At 46.2% G+C, this 15,303-nt stretch overlaps 1 protein-coding gene across 7 annotated transcripts in view; it reads left to right on the top strand.

Annotated features, from left to right (window-relative positions):
* Window positions 1-14,809, top strand: part of CUNH6orf89 (chromosome unknown C6orf89 homolog) — a 33,397-nt gene extending 18,588 nt beyond the window's left edge. For 6 of the 7 annotated variants that reach the window (XM_029242657.1, XM_029242656.1, XM_029242654.1 and 3 more), the window contains 5 exons: window positions 1,353-1,507; window positions 1,626-1,765; window positions 2,930-3,059; window positions 5,925-6,048; window positions 8,934-14,809. In XM_029242657.1, the coding sequence (XP_029098490.1) occupies window positions 1,353-1,507; window positions 1,626-1,765; window positions 2,930-3,059; window positions 5,925-6,048; window positions 8,934-9,028 (644 nt within the window). In that variant the 3' untranslated portion in view covers window positions 9,029-14,809. The remainder of the gene's footprint in view (window positions 1-1,352; window positions 1,508-1,625; window positions 1,766-2,929; window positions 3,060-5,924; window positions 6,049-8,933) is intronic. The other variant, XM_029242655.1, reaches the window with a different exon arrangement.
* Window positions 14,810-15,303: the final 494 nt, after the last annotated feature.

Genomic DNA, 15,303 nt, shown 5'->3' with positions numbered 1-15,303 from the left:
CATTAAATACCTCAGTTCTTTTACTACTAATCAAATGAGTAAAAATATGAACATTTAAATGAACTAAAGGGAGATGGTGATTTGTTAGTTGAGGTATTTGAAAAGCCCCACTTGTTTGAAACACATGTGAACAGTTACAACTCTTTCTTGACCAATACAGTACTGTCTACTATACTTTAACTTTTATGTATGACTTAGAACAGGAAGTTGTTGGTTAGAAAGCTACTACTTGTCTCTCTAAATCCCTTCTGTAAGCAATAAAGTAGCAGTGATAGATATATGATAAAACTAGCATAGTAAAATGTTAATGGTAGAACCTAGGTAGTGGATATACTGATATCTACTGCAAAATTCTTTCAACTTTACTGTATTCTGGAAATCTTTCATAATAAAATATTGGGGGAAAATTCATCTTAAAAAAAAAAAGGAAAGAAACATCTATCTCAGAGAACAGAGGTGAAACCCAGAACGGAACAGAAAGCAAACAAGAAATAATGTAATAATAATATGAACAGAATAGTCTCAGAGGGAAGGAACACAGAGAAACTGAGAAGAGCTGCATAGAAACAGAGCCAACCCCTCACAGAAGGACCAGAGAAAGGTGTGGGGAGCCAGCAAGCTGTCACATCAGGGTCTGGGTGGGACATTCTTCTAATTCTGACCAACCTGCAGTCCTTGGGGCTAGAAACCATGATTAGTAGCCCCTACCCACCCTGAGCTCGGACAGAGTGCTTAACGGGCAGATGCAGTTCACTCCACTCCAAAGATGGGCCCCTGAAAAGTCCTGTCTCTCCTTTCCATCCCTACTGTCTGTGCCCTTTTCTCAGTTTTCCTTCCCAGAGCCGTCCTGGCCTCCACTTGTACTTGTGAACCCAGGGCCTAGGGTGTCAGAGAAGACATGCATGCAGAGGGGCTCATCACTGACGATGGGACCACCCTTCCTGCCTGCCCCTCCCCCATGTGCTGTAGCCGGGTCAGACCTATGGGTTGCAGGTTTGAAAATGGTGGAAGAACTGCATCTCCAACCCCATGTCTCTGAATATAGCTCCTCAAACTGTTCGACTTCAGTTGTTGATTTGACTTAGGAGATACTTGTATGTGTTAAAAAATATTTTCCACAAAGCCTAGAAGAGTATACAGAGAAAAGTACCTCTCCTTTCCACCTCTGGCCCCTAAGCCCTCTCTCTATTCCCTTCTCTGGGGTTAATGTATTTGATATGTACCTTTTCAGAGGTCACATGCGCTTATCACTGTTAGGTTTTAAAATTATTCTTATGTCTTTCTGCTTCCATTGCTGTGGCGACTAGATTTACCAGCTCTATCTGTTTTCTCCATATCCCTTCCTCTCTCAGACTTTGACCCCTGGTGGACCAATGAGTGTGAGCAGAATGAGTCGGACCCCATCCCTGCCAACTGCACCGGCTGTGCCCAGAAATTACCCCTCAAGGTGATGCTCCTGGAAGACACCCCAAGGAAATTTGAGAGACTCCATCCTCTGGTGATCAAGGTGAGCAAGAAGGCAGATTCTCCCACTGATCGATTACCCATTTCATGGCTAGGCTGTGACATTCGTGATTAGTAATTCCATGTTGTCTTGTTGCACTTTTGTTTTCTGTCTTGCCAAGACCGGACAACCCCTGTCATCTGAGGGGCTTCAGCGTTTTTTGTGCCAGTACCCTGAGGTTACAGAAGGCTTCACCGAAGGGTTTTTCACCAAGTGGTGGCGCTGCTTTCCTGAAAGGTGGTTCCCGTTTCCTTACCCATGGTGAGTGTGGAAAGGGCCGCTCAGCGTGCATGTGTGCAGAGAGGGGGCAGACCAAATGTCAGAACCGTACTATGGATAATTACTGCCAAGACGCTGCTATGCCCAGCACTGTGCAAGCACTTTACAATATACTCTTCAAGTCAAATGATACTCAGGAGTGCACTGTTGCAAACTTGATGAGAGAAAGTGGGTGAGTCCAAAGAGGTGTGTCAAGAGGGGCACCACTGTGGTGGACACCGAGATTGCCTGATAGACTCATAATTTACTTCTAAGTATGTGTTTAGCATTTGTGTTCATGCTGAGTGGGCCCTGAGCATTGAGGACTGCAGAGAGAGCACAAAGAATAAAAGGGAAAGTTATTTCTTGGCAGCCAGGCTGTGTGCCTTGGTACTGAGTATCTGTTACTCGTTGGTGATGCTCATAATAGCTCTGGGAAGTAGGAATTATCACTGTCATTTTTCAGATCAGAAAAGTGGGAATCAGGTTAAGTACCTTGCTTAAGGTCACCCAGCCAGAATTGAAACCCAGGTCTATCTCCTTGTTCCTTGCTGTGTCCTATAGAAGACATGGTCTGTTTCTTCAGGTGAAAGTTGTTTTCTAAAAGAAAAGGAAGGCCAGTTTACTTCTAGAACCATTCCAAAGAGAATTAAAACTGCTTTTTCAGGCATTTTGTCGGATGATTTCTGTGCTTCTGCCTTTCTTTAAATTTGTCGTTTATTTACATGATCAAATACTCAGTGTTACAAGCTGATACAGGCTTCCCCCTTCATGCTGCTCCACCTCAGAAGGTTCACGATTTTTGCTTCCTCCTCCTCCCTTCTTCTATCTTGCCCTGTCTGCTGTTACTTCAGTCTTTTTGCCAAGAGAGGATGAATGGAGTGTTTCTTTTCTCCCTCTGTATGTTGTTTTAGCTGGATTTTATAAACACCCCACCCACACAGACAAATCATGGCAGTAGAGTTTGTGTGTGTGTGTACATTTTACTATTAATTGATTTGGCATGACTGTTCTTCATGGACCTAATACTTCAGATATTGTCCTGACATTTTTCCCTCTTCACCCACCGCCCACAGTTTTCCCACCCTTGCCGAGCTCTCTGTTAGTCACGGAGTTAGGCTGGCTTGCCCAGTTTAACTACATTTTTCTCTTTTACACATTTTACAGGAGAAGACCTCTGAACAGATCACACCTTTTACGTGAGCTTTTTCCTGTGTTCACCTACCTGCCATTTCCAAAAGAAGCCTCCTTGAAAAAGTGCTTCCTTCTTCAACCAGAACCTACTGTGGGGAGTAAGGTAGGAAATTTTGAAAGGACTTGGCTCTAGAATTTTTCTCATTTGGTACCTGGGCTGATGTCATAAAGCCTTCCCTGCGTGTCAACTTAGGGGGTGAATTGAGGGGTCAGCCACATAATCTAAAGTTCTCTTCTCCTCCTGCTTGCCAACAGACCTGACTTTTTTTACTGAAGACACACTTACAGAAAGTCTAGTTACCTTGCAGATGTATTTCCTGCCCTTAACACCTGGGGGCAAGTTACTTTTCTATATTAAAGGAAGTAAAATCCTAAAAACTGAAGGGTCCTGAGCATCCCGTTAGTCTGACTTCCCTACCTCCAAGTAGAAAGCAGGCAGACTATGAATGAATAGTATGTAAATGAATAGTCCAGCTTACTCATTTTATAGAGAAGGAAACTGAGCCCCAGAGAGATTGTCATTTGCCCAAGGACACAGCAAGTTAATAAGAGGTCTCTCCTCACCCTCCACTCCCAGGTTGGCTTTCCCCAGAAAAAAACAAATGAGAAACTTCAGATAGAGAACCGGGAAAGCAAAAAGCTTGGGAGCATGGAGAGGTTTGGGAACAAAAGGGCTGACAAGCCTGTGCCTGAGGCAGGCAGCCCAGTGTGTGTGGCAGTGGTTCTCACCTCAGTCCGTGGCCAAGTACCCAGAGCCCACATTTACCGTCTCTGGGGCCAGCGGACTGGGCATAGCTGTTCTGTGTTTGTGTCTGTTTACTTTTCTCTGAATTGCTCTTTTTTTGAGTCTCATTCCTGAAGAAGGTTTTTGAGCCTGGATTGGTTTGGAATAATTAAAAGGATGAGTTTTCCTTTATTAAAAAATTAAATTTGCTGAACTGTGACCCCTACCCACTCTGGGTTGTGTCTTTAACCTCCTGACACTATTGTTTGGCTCCAATTTGCTGAATCGTGTTAAAGGAATTTCAAAGCCTTTAAAAACAATCATTCCATCTAGAAGTAAGAACTTCTGTCTGCCAGCTGTAGGGTGGAGGTGCTGGGCTGTTGCCTCAGATTTTAAAGAAGTTTATCCTGCTGTTTTCGGCTAGAACTCGGGGCCATAGTATGATTTCATCTTCATAATTATGATATAATTCTGGGTGAGGGCCTCGATCTTTATCTTGGGTTTTCCCACTTGAGCCTTAAGTGAATTTCACCAGTCTGCTTAACAGGGACACCAAGGAGCCCAGCCAAAGGGTTAAATACACAGTTACACAGACTGTCAGAGTCATCTTGTTGCAGTTCTCAAGGATGTTTTGGGAAGGGGAGTGGCCCAAATAGGCAAAAATCCTGAGAGTCTGATTTCTTAGAGCATCTGTTCCCCACCCTGGCCCAGGCTGTCCTTCCTCCACAGCCTTGTTACTCCTCCCTTGGTCCACATCCCTGTGCCCTGGACCCTGGTAAAGTCACATGTCTGTGGGCCCAGAATCCAAGAGGCAGCCTTGGGATAGAAGATAAGCAGTGGGGGCTGATTGTTGAGAGGCCCTGGGGGAAGAGGTGAGGGGTTCCAAGGCCCACTTTACCCACCCCACGGTGTTGCCTAGGGCTGGCCCACTCCATCCCATTGTCAGTTCCTCCTCATCCTGAATGTGGAGGAACATGGTCCCACCCCCTCTCAGGCCTATATGAAACAGAGATACATCCGCTTATTTTTGTCTTCTGGGATTTTTTCAAGACTGCATATGTCAGGGCTTCTGCCAGTGTTACTACCAGTTAGTCACAGGCCAGCTCAAGACACTAGTCCTCCTTCTGTCACTATAGCAGCAGTTGAAATGGCTCTAGCGTTTCCATGGACACAGAGTCATGGCCAGGGCCTGTGGGAGCAACCAAGAGACCAGGGTTGGGAAACAGGAGAAGATAGGGCCACATCCCAAGGCTCTAGAGGACCCAAGCGGTGAAGGAAAAACCAGGATGTGGCCCAGGGAGTCAGACTTCTTACCCCTGCTTTATAAGGGCATATAAAGAGCTTCCCTAGAGGGCAGGGGCTGGGAGGAGGGGGAAGAGGGGAGGGAACGGGAGACGCTAGGGTTTTCTCTCACCATCTAGACAGGAAGAGAAGCCTGAGCAAGACCAACCTCTCCCTTTATCTCTACTCCCTGCCCCCCCCCAACCCCAGGGTTCACAGCTCTACCTGGTACACAGCAGGTTGCACTTAATGCCTGTTGGTAGCAGTATTATGCCCTCAGCAGTGCAGTAGTTACCTGTGTAGGTGTATATCCTGTTATCTCCTTAGCTTTCAAAATCAGAGGCTGATCTTACTGTCATTAGTTTTTAATCAGTAGCAACATGTATCTGCTCACTTGAGTCTTGCCAAAAAGTATAAACTTGAACTTGCTGCTGTCAAAAGCCTAACAGTAAGTGATAATGTTCCATGGACCATTGTCCGAAGGACATGCAAACTATCTATCTGGGTCAAACCAGACCCTCAGAAGATTGCCTATTTAGATCACCACATGTTGGCCTCTGCTAGACTTTTGTTAAAATACAATTAGGTACTTTGCCTTCGACCTACTTTGAAACTGTGGCTAGAAATAGTTGTGAATTATGAAGCTCGTGCCGTTGCTGCTACAGGGCTGTCATTGAGGATGGTGCCCACAAAACTACACGACGTCTCTTTAGGAAAAACCATAGAAGAAATCTTACCCTGGTCTCAGTACCAGGAGATGCCATACTTAGGAGAAACTAGTTTGTTTTTGTCTTTTGGACATAACTGTGAATTGTGTTCTTGGTACTGTTTTCCCCTTTGCTTAGGCTGCGAGGAAGCTCAGAGCCATATGTGTAAGAGTTTTTGTGTATTACTGTCCCATGCTCCGGGGTTTTATTTCGTTTTCCTCTCCTTCCTTTTCTTCCCCCATGTCTTTTCCTCCAGATGCATAGGATGCATGACCTGTTTACCATTGGCAGCGGCGAGGCCATGTTGCAACTCATCCCTCCCTTCCAGTGCCGAAGACATTGCCAGTCCATGGCGATGCCACTAGAGCCAGGGGATATTGGTAGGTGGAGCCTCCGGCGGGCAAGGTCACTGGAGGGTCTTTTTACTTTTTAACTCAAAAAACATTCTAAAAATTAAATATTGCCTTCACAGAGATTCATTAAGTAGAGTCAAAAATAGCCTTCTTTTATTAAAAAGGTCAATATTTATGCTTAGATGTAATGAGAAGTAATGAGAAAATGTAGCCGAGAGAAATGTCTTGTATGCACATTTAGAATGTATGTGTCCATTGGCTTTATTTATTTATTTTTTTGGCCACACCACGTGGCTTGTGGCATTTTAGTTCCCCGACCAGGGATCGAACCCAGTTCCTCAGCAGTGAGAGCATGGAGTCCTAACCACTGGACTGCCAGGGAATTCCCTCCATTGGCTTTAGAGATTTCAATTTAGAAAGAATTATTATGGGGAGTATTTAGAGTGGTCCTTTATTTTACGGATAAGAAGATTGAGATCCAGAGAGGAGAGGTGACCACCTCAAGGCCCCACCATCAGTTAGGCAAAGCATCAGTGTTAAGTGACTCCTTTCACTGAGTCAGGCCAGAGGAGGTACAGTTCAGATTTGAGGAAAGCCTTTCTGTGCCTATTTTGCTAATAAAATGATGCAGGCAGTATGTAAGGGCAGCAGCCACCCAAGGAAATACTACCCTCCGTGTGTGTCCCACAGCCAGGTCACAGCCTCACAGTCATCACTCACCTTTGGCTCCATGATTTCCCAATGTGACTTGTTCTGTACCTGATATTCTAAAAATCCGTTCCAAAGAAACAGCCTTGAATCAACTGCTGTCAGTAGCTGTCAGTTTGACAGTGGAATTTCCTTGGCAGAAGCACATAAATCAGCAAGCATCACCATCATCCTCCTTGTTTTTCTTGCCTCACAAAACCTAGGGGAGCCCTGGAGTTCCTGGCAGAGCCCAGACTGGTTTTCCAGTTGATTTCTTTTAATTTTATCTATTCGGAAGATCCCAATCCCTAGAAACCTCTCATCTCATTTGGAGGTCGGATGCAGACTGCGAACTGCCAAACTTTAACCCAACCAAGTTACGTAACTTTTATTTCCATTTAAAAATGAAAAAATAAAAATAATGCACAAATTAAGCATTAACCGATAATGGAGCACAGCTGGTCTGGCCCTTGAGACTTACTGCGGAAAAGAGGATTCTTATGTGGAAATTATTCCAAAACCATCTTCCTTTAGTGGAGTGACGCTGCACAAGTCTGTATGGCATTCTGGGTTTGCAGTGTGTAGTTGTGCTTGAAAAAGTTTCTGCCTTATGTTCTACAAACGCCTGACAGTTCAGACAACTACAGAAACACTTTAGTTATCCAAATTCCATGTTTTCGGCTCCCACAAGCATCCAGAATGCCAATTATAGAATTAGGGAAAAAGAAAAAAAGATGGTGAGTGGCAGTGATCCAAGAAGCTTTGCGCCACAAAGCCTGCTGCGGCTGGTCCAGAACAGCTTAAAATCCAGAGCCTGATGCTTGTTGTGCTGTGACCGGCAGACTGCTGACCAGAGGGGAAGGAGCCCTGTGGTCGGCAGCGTCCATGAAGGCCAGCACATGACAGGAACGTCGAGAACTAATGGAGACCGACCAGAGCAAGGGGAAGCGGGCAAGTCAGGAGAAGAGTGGAGGTGGAGAGGGCGGAGGAGGACAGTGGACACTTGAAGCAGCGGCAGAAATAGAAGCAGTGGCCGCAGCTGCCACAGTGAAAAATGAGGGCAAGAAAGCAGACCTTGACAGTGGAGGAGACTAATTTAGTGGCTGTAGGACAGGTGGCAGCTCATGCACCTAAGAGACCCTTAAGAATAGCACTGTGACAAGCAGGTTCTGTGTTTTTTGACAAAATAAGCATTATCCTGTGAAAGCGGAGGGGAAGGGGATCACCAGAAAACCTGTGACGGGCGGCGTTTTCAAGAATGACGTGGGTGTCAGTCAGGCATCAGAGGTTGATGCTGGTGAGCCCACACACCTGCCATGATGGTACAGTCACGGCTCGTAGTAACCTTTCTGGAGCCACCAAGTAGAGGGCACATCCCGTTCAGTGCTGTCAGTTCAAAGATGGGTGGTATATATCATTCTCTAGAAATGTTTCCATCAGGAAGTTATTGAAGTGTTAAAATTGTGTAACTTTACCTTCCTAGCCTATTCGTATCGCTCAAATGATACAGGTCAGTGTTTCCTAATCGATTCTTCGGATCACTCATGACCCTAGGGGGCAAATAGGAGCCCCTTGGAAAGACCTTTGGCAAATAGGGCTCTTGAGTCATTGACTTTGGGAAATGCCTGTCTTGTTGAAACATAGTATACATTAGTGTACAAAAGGCTCTGAGAAGCCTTGGAGAAATCCAGTGTTTTTCAAACTTACTTGACCAGGGAACCCTTTTTCCTTGGACTATTTTATGGGATGCTACTGTCTGCAGAATACAATTTAGGAAATACTGGTTTGGGTTAATCTGGAAATTCTGTAATGAGACCATATTATGTATAACCTCAGGAGAATTGGATAGGGGGTCCTGGCGCCCCTCAGAACCCGTTCTGTCTTCTTGCTGGAAAAAATGAGACCTGAGAATTGATGTCCCATATCAGCCTTATCTAGAGCATCCTGCTTTTGTAAAACTGCTGAATGGTGATTCACAATTACCCAGGTGAGGGCTGGTGATGAAGCACTTTGGTTCATAGTGGCTCCCATTGGCTGTCAGGTTACAGAGAGGACTGATAATAACTGGGGATACTTATGCCAGGAAGAGCTAAAAGACCTCCAGAGCAAGCATTGCCTCTGAGTCTGTAGGTGAATCTGAGGGCAGCTCTGGTGGACCTGCCTTGCTCGTGCCCGCGGGTAGGCCTGACATTCACATGCTTTCCTTGTTCGTGTCTCCCTTCAAGGCTATGCTGGCGCCACCCACTGGAAGGTCTACATTATAGCCAGAGGGGTCCAGCCTTTGGTCATTTGTGATGGAACCACCCTCTCAGAACTGTAGGAAACAGAACTAAAGGAACAGGTTTGAGAGCTGAAGACCGGATCGAAAGGGGGAAAATAAAAACAAAAAACGATGAAACCACTTTCCAGGGGTTGGTTGCTTAGTTGCCTGCCCTGTGCATGCGTGTGTGAGCCAGTTGTGTGCTGGAAGCAAAGGCCAGAGCCCAGCCCTCCCAACTCTTCCAGCCCAGCTGCTTGGCCAGGACCTTGCCAATACCCATCTGTGAGAGACTGGCCTCTTCCAGGCCTTTTGGCACCAAAGCCTTGAGGCTGCCCTTCAGGCAGGGAGCACGGTTGATACCTTCCCTCACTTGCATGACATGATCCCCTCTGCTGGCTCCCTGGCCACGAGAGGGCAGTCACCAGGTCCTGACTTTAGAGCCATCCTCTACCAGGTGGGCCTGCCTGTCCTCTCTTCCTGGTCACACCACCCTGTACTTTTTTTGGAAAGCCATGGATGATTAAAGAAGTCATTGCAGTTTCCCAAGCAGAATGGAATCTAGAACCGGTGAAAAAGGATCAAATAACCTCAAACTGCACTCAAGAAGTGCACTTCTTTCCCAGTGTCCATGGCTCTTGGAGTATCAGCGATGCCAGGTCAGAGTCTGATTGTAATTGAAATGGTAATTCCTAAGGTAATTCTTGTCTCCATTCTATCAGTTCTTATGCCTCTCCCCTCCCTCCGCTTCTCCCTTGCGTATCTGGATGGCTTCTCAGAAGTTGGGCTCCTGGTCCCCCTCCCTTGGATGGGCCAGCGCCCTTTACTGCTGAGGCAGCACTGCTCTTGTCAGCTCTGTTGCTTTTACCAAATGTCTTCGGAGGGGGAGAGGGTGCCTCCCCGGGTTTGATCTTTAGGGTCCAACTTTCTGCAGGAAAGATGTTTTACAGACGTGTCAAGCTGATGTTGTAATGTGGTTGGGGAAGGAACTCCAGACCCAGAGTCTTGGCCAGCTGGGCGTACGACTGTGTGACCCTCTGTCTTGAAATGATTTCTCTCTCTGTACTGGGAGCCAAGGTGAGGTGTTTTTATTTTTTGTGAAATTATAAAATCATGTTCTTTTGATTGGATGATTCACTATGCTCATTGTTTTCCCCAAGTGCTTTTAGTGTGTCTTAAGTGTGTAAAGAAGGACACTCTTTTCTTGTTTCCTTTTTCCCTTTATTATTCCTTTATCGACTCTTAAAAATCTGGCTTCTGAAAATGCCATTGCCAAGTTGAAGAAAAAGCAAACCACACTGCAGCCCTGGTTCTGAACTGCAGAAATCAAACAGATACTGGAGGTGTCTGTGTCGAGTTACAGACCAGAGGCAGACAGTGGTGAGGGAAGAGGGTGGGTGTGACTCCTTATGGGGTCTTCTTCATCCTTGCAGGCACCCCTGCACCTTGTCCCCAGGCCCTCTTTCTCTACACATCTCACAAGCAGCAGTGAGGATCGTCAGGTGCTTGAGTGGCCTGTGTGTGGGCTTGTAAAGGACGTGGAGGGTTCGCAGAGTCCAGGGTGGAAAAGCTCAGAGCCTCCTCCACGGTCTTGAGTGAAACTAGGATGAATTGTACCTGAGGGAATTTTTCCTTAAAAGAATCAGGCCTTGTGTGAATTGATACAGGAAAAACAAAACTTTGTGTCCATATGAAAGTCATGCTGCTAAGCAGTTACAATTTAAGAGGTTTTAGATCAGAGAGATCATTTGGAGGCCAGCTTTGTGCAAGTTTTTCGAGCCTTTTCAGTGTCCTTACCCCTACTGCATAAGGGGAAGGTTTATACGTAAACAAGTTCTTTAGAGGCCTCTCAGCGTTTTTCTTAAATTAGGTCCTCTGGGTTAACAAAAGACAGGGTTCCTTAGGAGCAAAGCAACTGTTTTGTTGATGGAAATTTCTGTTTTTATGAATTACCCTGTGTTCCTTCCCCATTTTACTCCAGCCCTTTACACCTTAAATGTTCATAAAATACCTTCCTCAGCTCAAAACTGAAAAACCGTTGTATGTGTTGGTGTTCTGAGTCATCCTCTGGGAGGTCCCCTGAGCTGTCTACAGTTCAACAAAGAATGGTATGGCAGCAGATAAGTAGAGACTTTTTAAAATCATTTAAAAATCTGTCCAGTTCAGAATTGAATATAGATTTATGTTAGGGGAGAAGTTCTCCAAAGAGGTTTTCCACTTTTAATTACTGGATACTGAGAAGTAATTCACCTTTTTCTCAAGGTAATTCTGAAAAGCAGAATCTACCACTGACCAGTCAATGATCAATGGGTTGCCAGCCAATTCCTTTCTAGTTATCTAAGTCTTTGTGTGAGGGTGCCGCAGGATCTCCCCTGCTCACCTAGCTCTCAGCTCCTCCGTTGAAGCAGCAAAAGTCCCTCCACGTTTCCCGGTGTGGGAAAAGGGTCATAAAGATGAGGAAACAGGGTCGGGGGGCTGGTGGGACCACATAACTCCCCATCTCTACCACCACAGTAAGAGCAAAACCGCAGAGCTTGCTTTAAACAGAGGGACTTGCTCTCGTGAATTTGAGTTGTTTAGTAAGAGGTCACATGGCGGTGACCTCCGCGCATGGGTTAGGTTCCCTTTCTTGTCAGTTCCCAGAGCAGAGGCTCATGTCCCCAGAATTCAGCTCTCAGGGGAGAAAGGCTGCTTTGGTACCAGTTTGAAGTATTACATCCAGGTGTCCTGAGGTCCCCAGGAGTCAGGTGTTGAACAGACTCTACACCTGTTCTGGCTTATGAAGAGAGGTAGAACTTACCCGCTCGCCACTCTCAATTTTTCAAGGAAAGGAGAGCGTGAAATAACTGGTTTATGAAAACAGAATCTGCCTCTTCGGCAAAATACAAAACGTCTATGAAGTGGACAAATTTGGGGTCATTTTCTGAGAGAAAGAAATAGTAACATTTGTCCAGTCCATTCCAGCTTGAGTGTCTCGAGGGGCTTCCCTGGTGGCACAGTGGTTTAGAATCCACCTGCCAATGCAGGGGACATGGGTTCGAGCCCTGGTCTGGGAAGATTCCACATGCCGCAGAGCAACTAAGCCCGTGCACCACAACTACTGAGCCCGTGCGCCACAACTACTGAGCCTGCGCGCCTAGAGCCCGTGCTCCGCAACAAGGAGAAGCCACCACAATGAGAAGCCCATGCACCACAGAGAAAAGTAGCCCCTGCTCGCTACAACTAGAGACAGCCCACGCGCAGCAACGAAGACCCAACACAGCCAAAAAAATAATTAATTTTAAAAAAAAGTGTCTCGATATACATGATCTCTGATCTTTTGTCAGTCCTGTAAAGCAGGTATTAGATCCTCATTTTACAAGTAAAGAAACAGGACAGTCCTGGGGCTGAGGACTGTCCTGTAGATGGCTGGTTCCACCAATAATGGTTCCACATTATTTTCCTGCTACAGCAAGTATCGTGCCCAGGAATGAAGCTGTGGGTTTAATTGACTCAGGTGTGCCCAGCCAGGTAGGAGAACCTAGGGGCAGGGTCAGCAAGCCGGGAACTCTTCAGGGTTTGTTTTCAAAACTGTTTTAGCCAGAAATGGAGAGAATCTAACAGATGACTTTTGTAAAAAGCCTTTCACTTTTTCCCTCCCCATCTGAAAGCTCTTTTAAGAGTGAATGTGGCTGGAACACAACCATGTCCAGCCATCTTCCCATCACCACAAGTTTCCAGATGTGTGACCAGAAGAAGGACTCTGCCCAATTCCGGTTGTGGGTCCCCTTGGAGTTTACATCACTTGTTTTTGAGTTCTCGGTTTTCTATTCCCTTCTTCCAAAACCCAGCATACACCTCAGCGTAGGAACAATTATTTTAAAGCAAGATAGTTCCTCACCTGCAGGTGATGGCCTCAAGCATTTTAATACAGTCTAGATGATATTTTGCTCATTAACCAGTGCCTTCCATAGTGAAAATTCAAAACCTCAAAGCAGATGTTTGCTTCTCATCTAATCCTTGTCCAGCAGAAGGCCAGGTCGTAGGGGAAAGTGAAGTCTGGTTGCAAGGAGAAAGACACTCTTGTCTACCTTTTGAGAATCAATTATTAAACAGGAATCTCTTAGGCTTTTGAGTTCTCCTATCGATGGAAGAAAAACTCTCCTGAGTTACAAGTTCCACGCTCATTAACTTTCATTTTTAAACTTTTTCACCCACTAAAATTGGTTGAAGGACGGGAGTGCCAGAGATGTGCTTTAAAATAGCATTTTGGTTTGAGAGTCTCTCCACGTTTGGACCTGCATATATTGGGTCCAGAGCAGACGCATATCTGAGCCAGGAGGCTATGAAGGTCAGGCGCTTATGGAGAGAGCCCTGTCACAAATGAAAAATGGGAGGCTCTGGGAACGTGCTGTGTCGCCATCAGCCTCCCCATATCTCCAGCAGCTTCTTCTGCAAAAGCATCTCAGAGAAGATGGACGGGCGGTCTCCCTTGTGCACCACATCCGAGTCCACCCACTGGGCGCAACGTGGCTTTAAGTGCTGGCCTTGGTGAGAAACCTTCCAGCCAGCTCGTCTATGGTCCAGGTCCTCTAGTGTCTGGTTTCCCTGTCCTGCGTAATTTAAGCATTAGAGCTATAAATCTGTCATTTCTCCCTCTCTGGAGACTGTGAAATGTCCAGCCCTCTTCAGAATAGTAGAGAGAAGAAATGTTAACTGCAAGTGGAGGCCTGGAACTGTCCAGACATGGTGGGGCTGCCCACAGGCCATTCCTCCTGTCTTCATGCAGCTGAAATCTGTCAGTCAGCCCACATCAATCCAAGAGTGAGCCACAGCTGCAAGCACCTGTGCTGAGGAGGGAAACCAATTTAGAGTTTCAGACAGAAATTGGAGTGTCGGGACATCTGCTTTGTGCCAGGCATAATTGTCCTCATTATTCCTAACAACAGCTCTGTGGGGTAGGTGAGGTCAGCAGTGTCCCACCCTTCAAACTTCAGCCCCTCAGAGCACTTCCAGCCTTTCAAGGAACAAACTCGCACTTAACCTATGAAAATTGGTGACGGAAACTGACAGACCTGTGGCATTCCCAGAGAAGCCCCAGCCTCATAGGCGACTTTCCCTCCAAACTTCTTTCCATAGTTTCACCCTCAGAAAAGTGCTGGCTGTGGTCTCTTCCTCCCCCTCCCTCCTGGGGAAAGGTCAGTAACAGACACCTAGGCTGGGGGAGAACACTGGAGAGGCAAAGGGAAGCAGGATCTCAGTGCTCAGCCTCTTCCCCGCCGCCATCAGGGACGGGAGCCAGGACGGCTGCAGCTCGTCTTCAGGGAACCAGGGTGGTGGGCCTGGGTGGTCCCAGTGAGCAGAGGAAGGGGGACACCTGTCCCGCCACAAGTGCTCCAAATGGTCTAAGCTCTTACTCTGTGTTCAGTGTGGAATGTTGACCATAACTTAATGTCCTGCAAACTTGTAAAGAATGTATGTAAATTAAACTTTTATGTAACAAAAATTTTTACTTTTTGCAATTAAAAGTGTGTACGTTGGTTGATAAGAACTTTCCTGTACTTGATGTCATTCTTTGGTTTCCAGTTTTCTCTTCACCCGTAACTCGGAGACTTGTAGCCACATCCTACTCGTGAGGCAGGCCTCAAGGCTCTTCTGTGGGCCTCCGGGTTACCTGTCCACATGGGCCTTGGTCCTTCTAACACCTACACCCGGCTTTGTACTCGCCTGTGTTCACAGATTCTTCTGTTATCCCTGTTCTAACCCTTTGCCCACAATGACTTCTGATCTCCTGTTCCATGAGTTCTCAAATCTCAGTCCTCCTGTTAATACTCTCCCCTGTTCTTGCACTTTGCCCAAAATTCAAATGAGACCCTCAACGCCATTTTCCTTCTCCCAGACGGCTGCACACGGCCCAGGTGCCCTCACAGTGTCACTTCATCCGTGAATGTCCTTGGTCCTTGCAGGAGGACAGCCAGGCCCCCTTGCTGGCTCACCCCCGCTGCCACAAGATTAGGGCCACTCAGCACTCAACTCAGTCGAGATTTGATTTAAGTCATTTTTGTGTGTTCATTTTTTTATAATTTCTTTTTAATATATGCATAGTTTTATATAAATGCATAAATATGGCCGTTTCTTATATAGTGTTTAGTGTCCTGTTTTCTTTTATTACTTGCTGCACCCTTCTCCCTCTCCTCCTCCTTATCCCTCCCCCTTCCCATGTCAGGTAAATGTAGTATATACACAGCCATACCCTGCCATGTATCTTTCCACACTTTCTTCCTTGTTCTCTAATCACAATCAGAAATCATAAGATTTTGGTCATTGCTTTGCCAATATTGGGATCATATTACAGGCGC

This window comes from Monodon monoceros, unplaced genomic scaffold, assembly GCF_005190385.1.
Source record: "Monodon monoceros isolate NGI ecotype Baffin Bay Population unplaced genomic scaffold, NGI_Narwhal_1 Super_Scaffold_3, whole genome shotgun sequence".
NCBI lineage: Eukaryota > Metazoa > Chordata > Mammalia > Artiodactyla > Monodontidae > Monodon > Monodon monoceros.
Note: the sequence above shows the minus strand (reverse complement) of the source record. Positions and strands in the feature narration are given on the sequence as shown.